Source organism: Mesoplodon densirostris, chromosome 5 (assembly GCF_025265405.1).
Source record: "Mesoplodon densirostris isolate mMesDen1 chromosome 5, mMesDen1 primary haplotype, whole genome shotgun sequence".
Taxonomy (NCBI): Eukaryota; Metazoa; Chordata; class Mammalia; order Artiodactyla; family Ziphiidae; genus Mesoplodon; species Mesoplodon densirostris.
In genome coordinates this window covers 48,218,715-48,238,783 of record NC_082665.1, presented here as the reverse complement: position 1 = coordinate 48,238,783, position 20,069 = coordinate 48,218,715, and the positions used below count along the sequence as shown (strand labels likewise).

Here is a 20,069-nt window from a genome sequence, read left to right as displayed (position 1 = left end):
CTATATTTTAATTTATGTTTGTTGCTTAAAGGCAGTGTTGACTAAATGGGAAAAGAACTGATTTAAAAGTGCTACATTTTAGGGACTTCCCTGGTGGTACAGTGGTTAAGAATCCGCCTGCCAATGCAGGGGACACAGGTTCGAGCCCCGGTCTGGGAAGATTCCACATGCCGCGGAGCAACTAAGCCCGTGCGCCACAACTACTGAGCCTGCTCTCTAGAGCCCGCGAGCCACAACTATTGAGCTCATGTGCCACAATTATGAAAGCCCAGGTGCCTAGAGCCCGTGCTCTGCAACAAAGAGAAGCCATCACAATGAGAAGCCCACGCACCACAACAAAGAGTAGCCCCCGCTCACGCAGCTAGAGAAAGCCTGAGCGCAGCAACAAAGACCCAACGCAGCCAAAAATAAATAAATAAATAGATAAATAAATAATGCTACATTTTAAAGGGACACTCAGCATAAGATATAAAATGGAAATGATATTAAAATAGCAAACATTTATTAAACACTGACACTGTGCTATGCACTTTACATAACTTTTTTAGTTCTCATAATCCATTGAGATTGATTCCATTATTACCTACATTTACATTTGCTGAATTTGAGGCTAAGAAAGGTTTATGAACTCAAGCTGAGTGTCATCCGAATTGGTTAGAATTTGAAAAAAGAATGTTAAATCACCATCTCTAAACTATTTCACTGTTGGTCACAATAAATGACTACTTAGCATGAATAATCTGGTTATTACTGCCTACATTCAATCGAAAAGATCAAATTAGATTGTCTGTGCAATAGCCATGGTCTGAATTCTGAACATGGGAACAGAATTTCAGAACCTCAGAGATGGGTTCAAGATCACACAGTCCAACTTCCTTGTCTTTCAGATAACAAAATAGAGTCCTGGAGGAGTCCTCAGTGACTTGTGCCAAGTCAAATAGCAAATTGATGGGGTACCTGCAAATAGAACACTGAGAATTCTCTGGATTCCAGGAGCAATACTTCTAATGTGTTATAAAACAAAAACAAGACCAAAACCCAAATCCCCAATACCAGAGAAAAACAATAATAAATTCAAATAAATAAAAATTAATATCAAGATGGACCTAAAAAACCTTCATTTAAAATCCATTTAAGATGGAAACTTGATTTTAAATGATGTTTTAAGTTTTTATTTTAAAGAGGTAGGCCTAATGTTTTAATGGAAATAATAAAACTTGATGAATAATTTTTTAAAAAATGAGTTTACTCACTTTCTTTTAGATATGATGAAAGACTGTGAGTCAAATCATTGGCCTTGAGGAAGCAGGAGTCTAGAAATATGAGAAACATGCTTTGTAGAAGATTTTGCAAACACACACATACTCAAAATAGATTACATGTGAAAGGTGTATTCTTAAATAGGTTGTACAACATTAATGAATTGGGGACTCATATATTTTAAAGTTGTCTAGCATTTAAAACAACAGCAGCAGCAACAATAAGTAAACTTTAAACTGTCCATCATTTCTTAGAGTAGTGAAATAGAAGCTTGTATCATTCAACGACTAATGAAGCATCTTTATTTTCAAATCCATGGAATAGGCAATATACAAAGGCAAAGCTGAAATAGCTAACAAATCTATGTGGAGATGCTCAAACTCGTCATCATAGAAATGCAAATTAATACAAAATGAGATAACACTTTGCACACACTTTAGAATGGCAACTGTTAGAAAGATGTATATACCAAGTGTTGCTGAGAATGTAGGATGATGGAAACTCTTTGTGAACTGTAGGTGGAGGTGTAAAGTGGTATCGCTATCCTGGATGGTAGTAAAATTAAGGTGTTTATACCCTATGACCCCAGGATTACATTCCTGAGTAAATAATGGAAAGAAATTCTTGTGTAGTCTGTAAAGAGACATACTCAAGTATATTCATACTAGCATTATTTGTAATACTGGGGAACTAGAAGCAACCTAAAGGTCCATATAGGAGAAAATGGATGAGCAATATGTGGTCGATGAAATCATTGGAATACTGTGTAGCATTTTAGAAGCAATGAAGTAGATGTACTTAAAGCTATACAGGTATCTTGAAAAAGTGTTAAGTGAGGAAAGAAACAGAATGAGAGGTTCAGCACATCATTTAAATAAATTGTAAAATGTATCCACATGCAACAATATGATATATTTTACAAGAACATATGCATATTTATAAAGGTATAGTAACACATTATGCCTATGGAGAAAGGAATTTGGAGTGTGGATGGGGAAAAGCGGGAAGAATGCATCAAAATACAACATTAACATAACACAGCACAACAACACAATGAAAGAATGGAACGGGCTACAATAAAACATAGGAGCCTTGCTCAACCAACAATGATCATGGTCTAGCAATTACGTAGTATTATTAACTCTGTACCTAAGATGTATAAAAAAGCAACATCATGTTTAGCATCCTAATTCAGTATAGCAGAAAAAGTCTGTCTATAAACATAGCAGAGTGTTAGGGAGTAAACTATTACTAAATTAAATGAAACTTATGCTGTGCCCCAGCATATATAACTCACAATATGTGAGTAACCAACTTCAAAGATGTTTCCCCCATACTGTTGTTGAGCCTTTGATGGTCTTGAAAACTGTAACCTCCCAAGCCTGGATATGACCAGACTCACCTGGAGAACTTTACAAAAAATACAGATTCCTGGAATGGACTCCCCCCTTGCTCAATGAGTCAGAATTCCTTGGGGCTGGGCCTGGGAATTTGCTTTTTAAGTTCCTGGGTGATTCAGTTGCGGCTAGCTTACAGGCATTTAGCACTGATCTAAACCACACTGCAGCTCTCAGGAGGACAGCTGAGTTAGCTCTAAGTGATTCCTGCCTCAAAACTCTAATTAAGTTCCCATGTGTATGACATTAACAATGTACATGCACAGTATTAATTGAAAAGACATGTTGCTGCCCTACAGACACAAACAACTTCAAACCACAACCAAGTTAGACACTCAGCAAACTAAATAGGAACAATATTTTATTACTTATATCCATCTTGTATTTATGCCCCTTCCTGAGACTGTTCCAGATAGCCCATGGCATGCCCCTCCTCTCAAATAACAGAGACCTCCTCTGTGTCCTTGGTCCTGACAGTGTAGTGATGGGCGTTTTCTCTAAAACCTTCCTATGATGGCTTTGTTCACTGTGGCTCAGAATGGCCTAATTTCTTAACTGAAAATGAAAACCTGTTCCTTTTGGCTATAGCAGTATTTTTAACATATTTTAAACATTTTCCCCTCAGCCAACCATGACCACACATTCTTGCCTAACTATATTACTGCACTCTAATGATGATATAATATAATGTAAACTCACTATGGAACTCAAATGACTCAAAGGCTTTTTCTTCTGACTTTTGACTCTCTACAATTCTAGCAAATTACAATGTTCCATGAGGTTACAGAGTAGCAGTGGTCCCATAATCTTACAAGTCCTTCTTGAGGTGAAGGTAAACTCTAACAAAGAACTAGAAGGGAAAATTGACCACTGAGTCAGAGTAAAATCAAACTTCAGTTAAATATTGAAGAGGCTTTGTTATAATACCTGGTTCCTGAGGATAGAAGAGCCAGGGCCTAGCTCTCCTCCTGAGGAACTGCTGTGCTGAGGAGAGTGGTTTCTAACTGCTGTTGGGCTTTCTGATCTCAGTAAGTAGAAAACTCCAGAACTCGCTCATGTGGAAATGAGTTCCTTCAATTCCCTAAAGAGTATTCCTTTTGGAAAAGGAACAGACAGGGGTACTGATGTCTCCAACCCAACGTGCATTTAAAACACACACACACACACACACACACATCAGTTTATAAAAGAATTATAACAATTCAGGGTATGGGATGTTTTTCAGCTTCTCAAGCCTCTAGAAAGCATAAAGTTGTAATGGAAAAAGGAAATCAAGCTACCCTTGACTTTTTCCAAAAGCAGTGTTAGATATCTCTAGTAGTCTATATATAGAGAGCTCATCTGAAGCAGTGGTGCCCAAACCCTCTGAGGTTTGATTTTACGACACCTTTTCTTCAATCTCTGTGCAAAAGAGTTAGAAGTTATATCATTATTTTGAAATTAATTAAAATTGGTTTTTAAAATAATTTTCCAATATCTTTTAACTTAATTATAAATATCTAAGGCAGTAGATATCAAATGATAGTAGGCTTAAGAATCACACAGGGGGCTTCCCTGGTGGCGCAGTGGTTGAGAGTCCGCCTGCCAATGCAGGGGACACGGGTTCATGCCCCGGTCCGGGAAGATCCCACATGCCGCGGAGCGGCTGGGCCTGTGAGCCATGGCCGCTGAGCCTGCGTGTCCGGAGCCTGTGCTCCACAACGGGAGAGGCCACAACAGTGAGAGGTCCGCATACCGCAAAAAAAAAGAATCACACAGGGCTTCCCTGGTGGTGCAGTGGTTGAGGGTCTGCCTGCCGATGCAGGGGACACGGGTTCATGCCCTGGTCCGGGAAGATCCCACATGCCGCAGAGCGGCTGGGCCCGTGAGCCATGGCCGCTGAGCCTGCACGTCCGGAGCCTGTGCTCCCCGGCGGGACAGGCCACAGCAGTGAGAGGCCCGCGTACAAAATAATAATAATAATAATAATCACACAGGGTGAGGTGTCAGCCTTGCTAAAAATGCAGAATTTTGTCCCTATCTTTAGGTGGTTTACTTGAAAAAAGTCTTGACTGGGACCCAAAATACTACCCTAAAAGCAAAACCATGACTAGATATCCATGATAAGGGCAACAACAAAACTAAGATGCTATTAAAGCTAAAGTTCTTATCTATAAAGGATGAGTAAAATTAATTATCTATACTTTTGAATGTGTGCTTTATCTTTTTTTAATTTAACTTCTATCCTCATTAAAATTCTTATTTATTGAAGAATGTGTCCCAAAAAATGCACACCCAATACCTTTTGAATAAAAATTACACATCTTTCTTTTAGACTGAATGAATACCAGTTAGCATCTGAATGAAGAAATCATCCAACAGTTAAAGCTATTAGGTTGAGGAAAGGAGTACTAGCATGTGGAAATATATTAATTAGAAGGAATAACAACAAGGAAGCCTGGCTGTACCTGGTAGGGTTAGTTCTTCTAATTCAATCACTGAGCGGTTGCTGCTGTAATAGTCCTTCATCAGCTTCTGTAGGTCTTCAGGTGTCCCTGGTTTTGGCTCTGATTTTGCAAGAACATCAGTAATTTTCTTCTGATGAGAACGAAGTAAAAATGGGAAGACAGACTTTAGGATGGCATTTGGCTTAGGATGATTCCTCTGGCATTTAAACTAAGTAGATTCTGTGATAGCCAAGTGTGAATGGGAGTTCTAATAAACACACTTGAGAAAACTTAAAAGATACTTCTTGGACATAACTACTGCTTTGAAAAATGAATGGATGATCTAAAAGACTCCTTGTAACTCTTGGTCTCTGCTAGGAGAACTAAAAATTTTGCAGGAGTCTATAATAGGGTACTATTTTCTGTTAAAAGTCAATAAATCTTGTTGCTTGTGGAAACCTCCTTTTAAGCCTCAGAAAATGTGTATTCCTGGGAGAGGAGAATTTTGAGAATTTCCTGTGTAACCTGGTTCTTAAGGCACTGAGTTTCAGTTTGGATTTCTGGGATTAAAGTAAGAGTTGCAGGACTAATCTCAGCAAAGGAGGACACTAAATATGGGCACTTGAGACCCTCAATTCTCAAGTCTTGGGAGAGACATCTTGAATTGGCCCTATGGAAAGGAGAACAGGAAATACTTTACATCTATTTTGATTTGGCCTTATTTGTGTAGCATTTACTGAATGCCTGCAATGTACTAGGAATGCACAATTGTTCATTTAACTTTCATCATAAACTTCCCTTCTTATTTCTTCCTAGTATTTCACCAAAAATCCAGAAAGAGCCCTTCCTTGCCTCCTACCCCAGCTTTCCCCCCCTCCTTCCATACTATCTTCCTTTTTATACCACTGCCAAGAAAGTTCTGTCAAATGAATTAACTTTAAAAGAACACGTCATCCGTGGGCACATTTTAGCATGACCTCAGCCAAGGCTAAACTAGATAGCTGGAGTTCTGACCTTGAATCCCAAGAACTTAACACTCCTGAAGGCCATTAGTGTACAAACTATCAAAGAGAAGTTAAAGTCACTTCTTTAAGGACTTGCCAAAACTCAGCCAATTTGGCATTTCCCATCCTCCTATTTGGCCATGTGCAGGCAAGGAAAACATATGCACACACACTCTCAGTTTTCTAAAAGTTTGCTGTTAAGTAATTCGTTTGAGTCCATCTTCTTTCCTCTAATCCCAATCGCATTTCCTCTGCTGACTACAGCAGTAGACCCTTCTTGGCAGGGAGAGAATTACACTGCTGTTTTCACAACTGTGGTGGAAGGTCAAAGCTAACCACACTTTTGGGCTTCCCTGGTGGTGCAGTGGTTAAGAATCCACCTGCCAATGCAGGGGACACAGGTTCGAACCCTGGTCCACGAAGATCCCACATGCTGTGGAGCAACTAAGCCCGTGTGCCACAACTACTGAGCCTGCGCTCTAGAGCCCACGTGCCACAAATACTGAAGCCCGCGTGCCCAGAGCCCGTGCTTGAAAGCCCGCACACAGCAACGAACACCCAATGCAGCCAAAAATAAATAAATTAATTAATTAAAAAAAAAAAAAGCTAACCACACTTTCTTCAAGGCTGAGCCATAAGAAAGTTTGTATAGGAGGAACAGAGTTTTCCGTATGTTCACAGGCAAGTCTTAAAACGCAAGGGGAGCCTTTTGCTTTAAATTATGGTTCAAAATTAGAGTCAGAAATGCCTTATACTTACACTACTTTCATCTGCTTATTATTTTCTTTTTATTAATACTTTAAGACATAAGGTTTTTTTTTTTTTTTGCTTTACGCGGGCCTCTCACTGCTGCGGCTTCCCCCATTGCGGAGCACAGGCTCCGGATACACAGGCCCAGCGGCCATGGCTCACGGGCCCAGCCTCTCCGCGGCATGTGGGATCCTCCCAGACCGGGGCACGAACCCGTATCCCCTGCATCGGCAGGCGGACTCTCAACCACTGCGCCACCAGGGAAGCCCAAGACATAAGGTTTTTTTAAAATGAAATGGGTAAGAAAAGAAGGTTGGTAAATTTCTTTTCTTAGACAGAGCCAGAGGGACCAGAAGGCAGGAGAGCTCTGGGCCCCTTCTAGAATTAGAAACCCGTCTGACTTCTGACCGCAGTGAAAACACAGTGTGGGTGACAAAGATGTTTGGTAATCCACAAGACTGAAATAGGAATTAGAAGAATTTATTTTTAGCTCCAACAGAAACACTTATTACTAGTGACCTTAGGAAAGTCACCAAACCTCAATGAATTTTACAATTTTTGCATATCTAAAGTGGGGATTACAATAATTGCCTCATCAAAGTACACTATATAACAATGTGACAGAAACCAAGTGGGTCTGTACCATTATAAAAAATCATTAATATTACCTTTTTCCTCTTCCTGGTCTTGGTGGCATCTTCATTTGTTTCCTTTGGTTGTATCAAGAAACATTCTTTAGGCTATAAAGAAATGTAAATGAGAAAACTTTCATCTTAGCATGATGAGGTGTCAACTAATGGTATGAATCCCAAAGTATCAATATCTACTGTCATGCATGTATTCTTCAGAGTATCTTGGTAATATGGACAAAGAAATGTTGGAAAATCCACTGAAGGCTATTATGCAGGGGCCAAGCTGAGAGAATTTGTAAAAGTGAGAAAGTGCAGATGACTCAAGACTGGAAAATCTTTGAACAAAGGTCAAAATGTGTGAGTAAGTGTATATATGTGTTTGAGGTGGTGGTACAGGGTATTAAAGATGGAAGACAGTGGCTAGGTTTGGAAAATACAGGCAGAAAGAGATGTGATTAAAATTAAGATGTAGTAAAGAAGTCTGACTAGAATGACTGGTGTTTCCAGGAACTAGCAATGTGTGAGTCTGTATTTCCAAGTCACTGACTTATCATTTTGTTAACCATTCCTTTCCTCTTCTCAAATAGGCACAGAAAATCTGAAGTAGGATATATTTACTTATATTTTTATAAAACCAGCTGCACCAAATGTCTTATCTATAGTGACTACAAAATGAATGTTTCTGCTTATGGTCTGACAAAAGCCTCAACACCATGGCATCCTGAGTAATTGATTTTGCCTGTTGCCTTGAACCCTGGAGTACCCTATATAGTTTAGTGCTATTTTTACCCTAAGGGTTTGTTTTTTGTTTTGTTTTAGTGTAGAAAAACAGGAAATTTGGACTAAGACCCTGATTTATAAAATAGAATGCTTCAGATTCCATATTTATTAATCATAGGCAGTTATATAAAATGTTTCCTGTATTAGATCTTTTATGCAACATTTTCAAACAAGCTGCCAAGACATAAAATATAAGTGAAAACTTATTCTGAGTTTTTTCTTGATTAAGTTTCCATTCCAACTAGAGAGTACTCAGTTTAAGCTGGTAAACTACTAACTAAAGCAATCTTGACTCTACTGGCTTTGTTTAAAATGATTACAGATGAAGTTTTCTATTAAAGTTTCCAGATAGCCTGCAGATTAAGAATGCCTATGGCCTGAATCCAGAGAGATATAATGTTATGTAATTTCTTCAAGACATGGGGCCAGGACCAGCAGTTTCTAGACTCTGTTTCAGTTATAGAGAAGTAGATTCAAAAGGCTCAGGATTAAAGTAATATGGGAATCTTGAAATTTCAGCTGCTTCTCAGTTAAAAGAAAAAACCTGCAAAGTACAATTGCATCATAGCTAAAGAAAACAGATATTAGGACCTCTCTTATTTAGAAAGTTAAGCTGTCTTGTGGATGCAGATACACGCTAATTTGATGCCAATTAGAAACTGGGCCAAGGCCACTAATATGTCACAGAAGCTGCCAGACAGTCATAAGAGTCCAATTACAGATCAAGCCAACATCAGCTCATGCTGCTATGGCAAAGGCCTGGATACAATTAGTATCTCCTTAGATTCCTTGAGGCACACTTCAGTATCTTGTCCCCATTATGAAGGTTTTGGGGGGAAGCAGATGTAGAACCTGTTTCATTTTCTTATTTAGCAAATGGGGGTGCTCTCTAAGAGTATGTTCAATGTGCGGGGTTTGTATTTATGCCAGGTTTACAAAGCCAATTAAACATGACACAAATTAAATGTGGAAATGAGCTCAGTTATAAGGATATGGACTCTCCAATTCCGGAAGAAAAAATAAAAACACAACTCTGAATCATGCAAAGGAATAAAGAAACATGCTTGACAACTGCTTTTGTCAAGATCCTGTAACAGGTTTACATGCTAGGTTCAAATTCTTACATCATCTTAAAGGAAATGCAGTATTATATTTGTTTTCTGGGAGCAGTCACTTTAGCTGGTTGCAGTAGGGTGCTAATGAAGAAGCAAGTTTATGGGGTCAATTTCCATATAAGTGAGACTACTTTATGAAGAAATACAAAGCCCATAGTATTGAAAATTCCTAAACATTGCCAGCTGCCTTACAAATGCTGATGTTTACCCTCAGAGAGACTAGGTAAGATGAGGAAGACTCAGGGTAGGCCAACTAACCATTTCTAGAAACTGATTCCAACAGTATCTGACTTTGGCAGTTAATAAGTAATGTCATTTCTTTATGCAGTGATTTTTAAATATGTACCCTGAGTATGAAGTTAAAGATTTAGAAGAATCACACTTGCCCAAAAATATACCAAAAAAAAACTTATTAAGCTTTCAGTGAAGCAATTAATTGGGGCATGTTTTCAATTCCTTAAAGTGTCAAAAATTATATCCTTTAAGAATGAGTCTTCTGGTTTTAACCATGGCAAATCATTTTCAAAACGCTACTAAAATGAAAATAAAGGAGGGACTTCCCTGGTGGCGCAGTGGTTAAGACTCCATGCTCCCAATGCAGGGGGCCCAGGTTCTATCCCTGGTTGGGGAACTAGATCTCACATGCATGCTGCAACTAACAGTTCACATGTCTCTACTAAGGAACCCGCGAGCTGCAACTAAGGAGCCCATCTGCTGCAACTAAGACCCAGCACAACCAAATAAATACTAAAAAAAAAAATTGAAAATAAAGGAAACTGAAAAAGATATGTCTATAAGGACCAAGAAACCAGGAGAAAGGACAACAGTAGTGGAGAGATTTCAAGAACTTTTTGGAAAATGGAAAGGGTTGGAACTGGATGTAAGCTATTTAGCATAGGGAGAGAGACATCTAGCACCTGGGTTTCTAGAGAGGCGGATGCTAACAATAAGTGTGTCTGTTTCACCTGTTGGACTCTGAAAAGGTTCAGCAGTGGGTGGCACAAGGTACTACAGAGGGGAAAGGGTTTGAAAGAAAGGACTGGTTGAAACTTTACATTTAAAATGATTAGCCTCCCTCGTATCTTCTGCCCAGGTAGCCAAGCAACTACCCCATTACTGCTTCCTCTCATCTTGTTCTTCCTAACAGAAGACTGGAGATTTATGCTCTGGAGAGAATAAGAAGACCAAGAAGTCTAGCACAAGGGAGGCAGGGTAGAGGTTGAGGCTCATTTCCTTTTCCTGTCCCTGTTTCAGGATATTTCAAGAGAGGCTTATATAGTGTAGGCAGAACACTACTGAATTCTTCTCTGGAAAAATAAAATGGTCTAAGAGAAATGCCACAAGAGAGTGACATTTGGGGGTTCCATAGTAAATGTCCAGCTTTGTTATCATATCACCCTACCAAGAGGTCCACTAATTAACAAGCCCCACTTATGCACAAAAGTTTTCCATTAACTTTTTAGTGTGTCTCTCTTTAATATGAATAGACAGCTAAGGTTCATCAGACATTTAGGAGTCTCCAACATCATAGCAAATAAACACAAAAAAAAGAAAAAAGAACATGGAGGAAACAGAGACTGTACTTCAAAACAATTACAATTAATATTCTCAAGAGAGATGAGGGAAGAATTTTCAGCCATGAAACAAGATGCTATAAAATGAGGATGCTATAAAAAAGGAAAAAAAATCAAAAAACATTTAAACCTGAAAACAAATAAGAAAGTTGGGGGACTTCCTTGGTGGCACAGTGGTTAAAGAATCTGCCTGCCAATGCAGAGGACATGGGTTTGATCTCTGGTCGGGAAGATCCCACATGTTGCGGAGCAACTAAGCCCATGAGCCACAACTACTGAGCCTGCACACTGCAACTACTGAAGCCAGCGCGCTCTAGGGCCTGCGTGCCGCAACTACTGAGCCCACGTGCTGCAACTACTGAAGCCCGCGCACCTAAAGCCTGTGCTCCACAACAAGAGAAGCCACTGCAATGAGAAGCCTGTGCACTGCAACAAAGAGTAGTCCCTACTTGCCACAACTAGAGAAAGCTCTTGCACACCAATGAAGACCCAATGCAGCAAAAAATTAAAATAAAAATTAAAGAAAGTTGCAATAAAAATGTAGGAAGAAGGCTTGAAGATAAAGTAGAAAAAATCTCCCAGAAAGATGAAAAAATGATAAGAAAAAAATGGTAAGAAAATTAGAGAATCAGCCCAAGAGAATCAACATGCCAATAAAAGGTATTATAGAAAGTAAGAGTCATATAAAACAGTGGGAAAGAAGTGATAAAAAAAATGTATGGAAAAACTTCCAGAACTGAAGGAAATTTTCTAGAACATGAAACTCCAAATTGAAAGCCCATTAAGTATACAGTACAATGGATAAGAAAAATAACCATGCTAAGGAAAATCACTGTGAAATTGCAGAACATCCTGGACAAACAAAAGATTGTAAAAATTTATGAAAAGAAAAACAGTAACATACAAAATACAAAAGGTCAAAGAAAAGAATGGTGGCAGAATGTGCAACAGCAGTAATGGATGCTTGAACTCAGTAGAACAAAGCCTTCAAAATTATGGGGAAAATTTATTTGCAAATTAGATTTTTTTTTCAAATTAGATTTTTATACCCAGCAAAATTATCAATCAAGTTAAGAGGAAATTTTTCAGATTTCAAACATTCTCAGATATTTAAGATCTCAAAAAATTTACTTCCTAACCACAGATACTCAAGGCTCTATCCCAGCACAGTAAAGGACTAAATCAAGAAAAAGGATGACATAGGATTCAGTAAGTAGGGAGACCAATCCGGGAGACTACTGAAGGGGCAGTAAAGAGAAGTCTCAGTTGTTCAGCAGGCCTAGAGAATAACCAATTCAGAGTGGAATAAAAGTGTGGAGATCTGTAGGAAAGAACAATAACTGATCTATTTAAGCATATGGAAAATATTGTCCATGGGCATGTGGAAGAGATGTTGGAACATATGGGAGCAATTAACAGTAGGAACATAGCAAGCTAGGCAAGTGAAGAAATGAGGTAATTGTTAATACCATAAAAATAAAGAGTTGTATAAGAAAGGAGGGATGATTATAGCTTCTCTTTTTCTCAGCACTGAACAGTGTTTCCATGGTCATAATAATGAAAGAGTGACAACTGTTTTAACCAAAATATAATATTGTATCAGCAGAGGAAGTAACAGTTGGAGAGGGAACAGGGCATAGGTGAGAGGACTATGTCCTCCTATGCTACCTTGGGAAGATAATGTCAGAGAGTGGTAAATCAAGAAACTGCAGTATAAAATATAAGGTAGCAAGTAAGAAAAACAGCTAAAGACTGATGGTGGTTGCCCCTGAGGAAAGACCTAGATGAGTAGGGAAGGGGACTGCTGCTTTTCCACTAAAAACATTTAATAGTGTTTGATTATTACTTTGGTAAAAATAAAAAAATGTAAATTGTCATTTTATAACAAAAACAAGCATGTTCGTTGTAAAAATAAAAACAACTTAGAACTGCCTTTTGGGTTTGGCCAAAAGATATTCAATACACGCTCACCGAAATGTCTAAAATTAAAAGACAGATAACTCCAAAAGTTGACAAAAACATAAAGCAAGCAAAACTCTCATACACTGATAGTGGGAGCGGAAAAAAGGCATAATCATTTTTGAAAAAAGTCTAGCAGTTTTTATAAAACTAAACATGATTCAGCAATTCTATTCCTATGTGTTTACTCAAGAGAAATAAAAATATATGCTAAAAAAAGGCTTGTATATGATTGTTGATTGTAGATTTATTCATAATAGACCCTAACAGGAAACAGCCACAGGTATCCATCAACAGAAGAATGGATAAATAAACTATGATATATTTATATGGTTGAATATTACTTAGTGTTATGGACTGAATTGTGTTCCCCATAATTCATATGCTAAAGCCCTAACCCCCCGTGTGACTATATTTGGAGATAGGGTCTTTGAAGAGGTAATTAAGGTTAAATGAGGTCATAAGGATGGAGTCCTGATCCAATAGGACTGGTGTCCTTATATGAGGAGGAAGAGACACTAGGAATGTGCACGCACAGAGAAAGACCATATGAGGACACAGTGAGAAGGCAACCATCTACAAACCAAGGGGAAAAGCATCAGGAGAAACTAAACCTGACAACACCCTGATTTTGGACTTCCAGCCTCCAGAACCGTGAGAAATAAATTGCTGATGTTTATACCACCCAGTCTGTGCTACTTTATTATGGCAGCCTTAGCAGACTAATATACTCAGCAAAACTAAACAAAAAACAAAAAACAAAAACAAACAAAAAGAACCACTGTCATCAACATGGATGAATCTAAATAATATTGTGCTGAATAAAAGAAGTCTTGAACAAAAGAGCATACCCTGTATGATTTCATTTACATGAAATCCTAGAAAAAGCAAAACAAATTTTGGGGGAAAAAACATCAGAACAGTGGTTGCCTCAGGGGCAAGGAGTTTGGAATGGTGATTAACAGGGAGGTGGCATGAAAGGATTCTGGGGTGATGGTAATGTTCTGTATCCTGTAGGGGTTTGTGTTACGGAGTTATATGAATTTGTCAAAACTCATTGAATGGTACATTTGACATTTGTGTATTTTATTGTATGTTAACTTTACCTTACAAGGAAAAAGAAAAGAACTTTAAAGTAAATATTGAGCTTTTAAAAATAATATGCATGCTGAAGCATCGGAGGGGAGTGTACTGATTTTGCAAATTACTTTGAAATGTGTCAAAAATAAGGTGATTGCTAGATGGATAGTGCCTGAACACACTGTTCAAAAATTTTGGACACAGTCACAGTTACATAAGAAATCCTTAAAGGGAATTCCCTGGTGGTCCAGTGGTTAGGACTCCATGCTTTCACTGCTGAGGGTCCGGGTTTGATACCTGGTCAGGGAACTAGGATCCCGCAAGCCCCGCAGTGCAGCCAAATTAAAAAGAAAAAACAAAAGTCTTTAAAGAAATTAAAGGTGTGCCTCGCAGATTCTCTCAAACATGAGTCTAGGAAGCTTAAGGGGTCTTATTTTGTAATTGTCTCAGCTGAAGCCCAAGGTACAGAAGGGTTTATCTGGAAAACATTGTGGGTGTGACTTCTGCCTAATAGAGTAAATCCCCAGATGAATCATAGGAGAGCCACACAATTCTTTTTTTTAAATTAATTAATTAATTTAATTTATTTATTATTTTTGGCTGCGTTGGGTCTTCATGGCTGCATGCAGGCTTTCTCTAGTTGCAGTGAGCAGGAGCTACTCTTCGTTGCGGTGTGCGGGCTTCTCATTGCAGTGACTTCTCTTGTTGCAGAGCATGGGCTCTAGGCATGCGGGCTTCAGTAGCTGTGGCATGCATGCTCAGCAGTTGTGGCTTGTGGGCTCTAGAGTGCAGGCTCAGTAGTTGTGGCGCATGGGCTTAGCTGCTCTGCGGCATGTGGGATCATCATGGACCAGGGCTCAAACCTGTGTTCCCAGTATTGGCAGGCGAATTTTTAACCACTGCGTCACCAGGGAAGCCCCCACACAATTCTTAAAGGAGTTATATATTCAGAAGCTGAGAGGGTCAGAGAGGAACCCTCAGGATTCTATTATCAAGAAGCAAGCTGAAAGAGCTGCTTACTTGCAAACACATGTTACCTTTCATTTAAAAAAAAAAGCGAGGATGACTCAGAGGACAGAACAAGAACCCAAAGAGCAGTGCCAAGAACCATAAGACCCTGGGCCTTAAGACTTAATCAAGAAACTCCTAACACTTTCTGAATGTTGTGGACCAATGACTCTTTGTTACTCCTATTTGAATAGAAATGCCTATAGAGGTTATCCAATGCTTGCCTCACTGCTTGGTGTTGGGTACGTAGGGGTGAGATAACTTGTCTCTTTAGTTTCATAGGTTGAGAAGAAATACACTCAAAGAGTTATACTTAAAGGTCTAAACCCGAGGAACCTCAACTGCACCTGGACCTGATCTAGACAATGAAATTCTGGACACCAAGCTCATGCTGTAACGTCATAAGATTTTTGCAAACCTTGGGAGGGGCAAATATATTCTGCATATGGGAGGGATGTAAGTCACTGGGGGCCAGAGGGCAGACTGTGGTAGCCAGATTACAGGATAGAACCAGTGATCACTATCTCCTGGTATTCATCCCCTCCTCTTGAATGTGTACCAGATTTACTGATCTGCTTCTAAAAGAATATGGCAGAAGTGATGTGATGTCAGTTCTGAGATTAGGTTATAAAAAGACTGTCGTTTCTCTCTTAGAGGAAAACATAAGAAGAACACTCTTTGACATAAATCACAGCAAGATTCTTTTTGACCCACCTCCTAGAGAAATGGAAATAAAAACAAAAATAAACAAATGGGACCTAACGAAATGTAAAAGCTTTTGAACAGCAAAGGAAACCATAAACAAGATGAAAAGACAACCCTCAGAATGGGAGAAAATATTTGCAAACGAAGCAACTGACAAAGGATTAATCTCCAAAATATACAAACAGCTCATGCAGCTCAATACCAAAAAAGCAAACAACCCAATCCAAAAATGGGCAGATCTAAATAGACACTTCTCCAAAGAAGATATACAGATTGTCAAAAACACATGAAAGGATGCTCAACACCACTAATCATTACAGAAATGCAAATCAAAACTACAGTGAGGTATCACCTTGCACCAGTCAGAATGGCCATCATCAAAAAATCTACAAACAATAAATGCTGGAGAAAAGGGAACTCTCTTGCACTGTTGATGGGAATGTAAATTGATACAGCCACTATGGAGAACAGTATGGAGGTTCCTTAAAAAACTAAAAACAGAATTACCATATGACCCAGCAATCCCACTACTGGCCATATACCCAGAGAAAACCATAATATAAAAAGACACATGCACCCTAATGTTCATTGAAGCACTATTTACAATAGCCAGGGCATGGAAGCAACCTACGTGTCCATCGACAGATGAATGGATAAAGAAGATGTGGCACATATATACAATGGAATATTACTCAGCCATAAAAAGAAACGAAATTGAGTTATTTGTAGCGTGGTGGATGGATCTAGAGACTGTCATACAGAGTGAAGGAAGTCAGAAAGAAAAACAAATACCATATGCTAACACATATATATGGAATCTAAAAAAAAAAAAGGGTTCTGAAGAACCTAGGGGCAGGACAGGAATAAAGACGTAGACGTAGAGAATGGACTTGAGGACACGGGGAGGGGGAAGGGTAAGCTGGGACGAAGTGAGAGAGTGGCATGGACATATATACACTAACAAATGTAAATAGCTAGCTAGTGGGAAGCAGCTGCATTGCACGGGGAGATCAGCTCAGTGCTTTGTGAACACCTAGAGGGGTGGGATAGGGAAGGTGGGAAGGAGACGCACGAGGGAGGGGCTATGGGGATATATGTATACATATAGCTGATTTACTTTGTTATACATTAGAAACTAACACACCATTGTAAAGCAATTATACTCTAATAAAGATGTTAAAAAAAAAAAAAAGACTGGTTTCGGTCTTGAGTGCTCATTAGTTCCCTCTTGGGTCACTCACATGGCCTGAAGGAAGCCATGGGCAATGTTGTGAGGCATCCCTGTGGAGAGGCTCACATGATGAGGGACTAAGGCCTGCCAACAGCCACCTGAATGAACTTCAAGAAGGGCTCCTCATGGTGGAACCCCTAACGTCCAGCTTACAACTTGACTGACAACTGACGAGAGATGTAGAGCCAGAGAGACTGAACTTAGCCATGCCTGTGAGGTAACAGAAACTGAGATAAGGAATCTTTTCTGTTTTAAGCTACTAACTTTGGGGGTAATTTGTTATACAATAATAGATTAATAGAAAGCGAAGCAGAATTGAGAAACCAGCATGGAAAGGAGGAAGGTAAATCAGGACACAGTTCTCTTTTCTCTTAATCAAGAATAATCTTGAAGAGTAGGAGAGATATGAAATGATCAATGTGAACATAAAGAATTAGTAAGAAAATACAGTAGTGAGAGAGGTAAGTAAGGAGGGAAAGGGATAAGTACTCTTGCTGAAGATTCTTTTATGATCCATGGAGATAAACAAAAGGCTAGCTTAAGAAGAAAAGAAGTCCAGTGTTGTCTCTGAGGGGGAGAGGATGGGTCATGGAACCATTAAAAGGCTACTGACATCATGGAGGCATCAATGAAAATTCACGAAATCCCTCATAAGGGATTATATTCTGGGAACCATAATTACAAAGTCACTAGGGCTGGCTCTGAAATGAGTGATGTTGAGGAGGGAAGAGGGTGATGCAATCTCTAGGAGTAGGGGAATTCATCATTTATTTTGGAAGCAGTATTTGGAAAAAAAAAAAAAACTACTGGCAAATCTTTATACTCACATTATTAAGGAGGCCAAGGATGATTGTTTAGATGTGAAATGGTTGCTAGAGATGATGTAGTTGCAAGGGTAGAAAACTTGTATAAAGTTATAAACCTGCTGCTTGAAATACTGGACAGAGGGGAGGTGTGGACTCCGTAATAAAAATGTGAGGCCCAGCTATGGCAAAGGAGGGAACACCATCTAATTGGACAGACACTCTCACCTGGTGATATGCATATTACAGCTAGCAGCATAATGCCAGGCAGTTCCTATGCAAGCATTAAAAAACAAAACAAACAAACAAACAAAAAAACCCTTCAAGAACAGCAAACTAAGCAAATTTGAAAAAATTCAAAACTTAAATATAGTAAACAGTTATTTCTTTTCTTTTTCTTTTTTTTTGATCCAAGAAAAATATATGATTACTATTTTTTTTTTTCTGTGTTATGCGGGCCTCTCACTGCTGTGGCCTCTGCCCTTGCGGAGCACAGGCTCCAGACGTGCAGGCTCAGCGGCCATGGCTCACGGGCCCAGCCGCTCTGCAGCATGTGGGATCCCCCTGGACCAGAGCACGAACCCATGTCCCCTGCATCGGCAGGCAGACTCTCAACCACTGCGCCACCAGGGAAGTCCAACGATTACTATTAAAAAACAAATACTTGGTCACATGTGCCAAATGAATCATGTGCCTGTGGCTGTGCTAGGTACCACAGTGAACACAAAAGAAACCCTGGCCCCTGAGGTGCTTATGGGCTAGTTGGAAATGCAACCTCTATGTGCATAAACAACTAGAGAAGGACTCAAGAAAGGACAGTCAGCCTGACAAAAAGGCCATCCTTGGGGTGGTGAGATGAGTTCCAGAGGGAGAAGAGCAGCGGGAGACAGGATGAGGAGGCCACAGAGGAGCCCAAGGGACTGTGTGGTATTCGGGCTGGAGGAGAAGAGACTCCCAGGTCTAATGTCAAGGTGGGGGACCCTTCAAGGAGGGGCTGAAGGAGGGACAATGGTCACGGGGCTCCAAAAGGCATCTGCGGGCAGCAGTGTCAGGGAGCCAATGGCTCACAGCTGGGACACAAAGGGTTGAGATGGGAAGAGGGGTAAGAAAGCTGGGATACCAGTCTAGTCATCCATTATTCCTTTTCACAAATGAGTGCCAGTTCGGGGAAGGTTCTGTGCCAGATGCAGTGGAGATGCACAGATGTGTGCAGCATGGTAGGGAGACCAGAGAGGTAGATGGATAACACTCAAATAAGGCAGAGGGGCACAAGGAGATTCTTGTGTGAATTCTCTGGCCAAGGCAATGAGGATAGGCTTGTAGAGAGTGATAAGGGCACTGTGTCTACCTAGGACTTTGATTTTTTTTTTAATTTATATTTATTTATTTATTGGCCACTTGGCATGCAGGATCTTAGTTCCCGGACCAGGGATTGAACCAGTGTCCCCTGCAGTGGAAGCGTGGAGCCCTAACCACTGGACTGCCAGGGAGTTCCCAGGACTTTGTTTCCTTAAAGCAATTTGTTAGTGAAAGAAATTAGAGCAAGATGAAGGTGGTTAAAACGAGCAGTAAAATCTCTGGTGATTTTTTTTTTCCCTTGGCATAAAATAGCAATGGCATGCGACCAAGAAATTACTTGATGGCATGGTAAATCCAATTTTCCCAAGTTGAATGAGGACGGACAGGTGGAAAGGGAAATGGAAGCAGTGTCATCCTCAGGGCGTGGCTTAAAGACAGTCAAGTGGGGTTTCCCTGGTGGCGCAGTGGTTGAGAGTCCGCCTTCTGATGCAGGGCACACGGGTTCATGCCCCGGTCCGGGAGGATCCCACATGCCGTGGAGTGGCTGGGCCTGTGAGCCATGGCCGCTGTGCCTGCGCGTCCGGAGACTGTGCTCTTCAATGGGAGAGGCCACAACAGTGAGAGGCCCGCGTATCACAAAAAAAAAAAAAAAAAAAGACAGTCAAGTGGGTCATCACTCCTGGTACCCATCTCTCTGAGTTTCAGGTTCTTTGTAAAATGGGGTCCCCCCTACTTCGCAGGGCAGCTGTGACGATTGAGTCATGGTGCCTTACACAGTGCCTGTGGTGAGTGTTCAATAAATCGTCTTATTATTGTTGAAACCAGGGCTGCTGAAAGATAGGTGAATGCTCATGGAAATTAAGAATGTATTTAACTTTCTCTTCCTCAATCTTTCTCCTTTCTTCCTGTGGTTCCCTGCCATTTATCTAACTTGACGGTTGTGGGAAAAGAAGACTCAAGTTGGAAGGAGGTAAAAAATAGGTGGAAATTCAGCAAGGCGAACGCTCCGCCAATAAAAAGACTAAAGATGCAGGCTTGGGTGAGTT

The 20,069-nt window shown here is 40.0% G+C and overlaps 1 protein-coding gene across 3 annotated transcripts in view; it reads right to left on the bottom strand.

Annotated features, from left to right (window-relative positions):
• Positions 1 to 20,069, bottom strand: part of CMSS1 (cms1 ribosomal small subunit homolog) — a 391,750-nt gene that overhangs the window by 12,831 nt on the left and 358,850 nt on the right. For all 3 annotated transcript variants that reach the window (XM_060098676.1, XM_060098677.1, XM_060098678.1), the window contains 3 exons: positions 7,506 to 7,577; positions 5,105 to 5,234; positions 1,254 to 1,313 (listed from right to left, as the gene is read on the bottom strand). In XM_060098676.1, the coding sequence (XP_059954659.1) occupies positions 1,254 to 1,313; positions 5,105 to 5,234; positions 7,506 to 7,577 (262 nt within the window). The remainder of the gene's footprint in view (positions 1 to 1,253; positions 1,314 to 5,104; positions 5,235 to 7,505; positions 7,578 to 20,069) is intronic.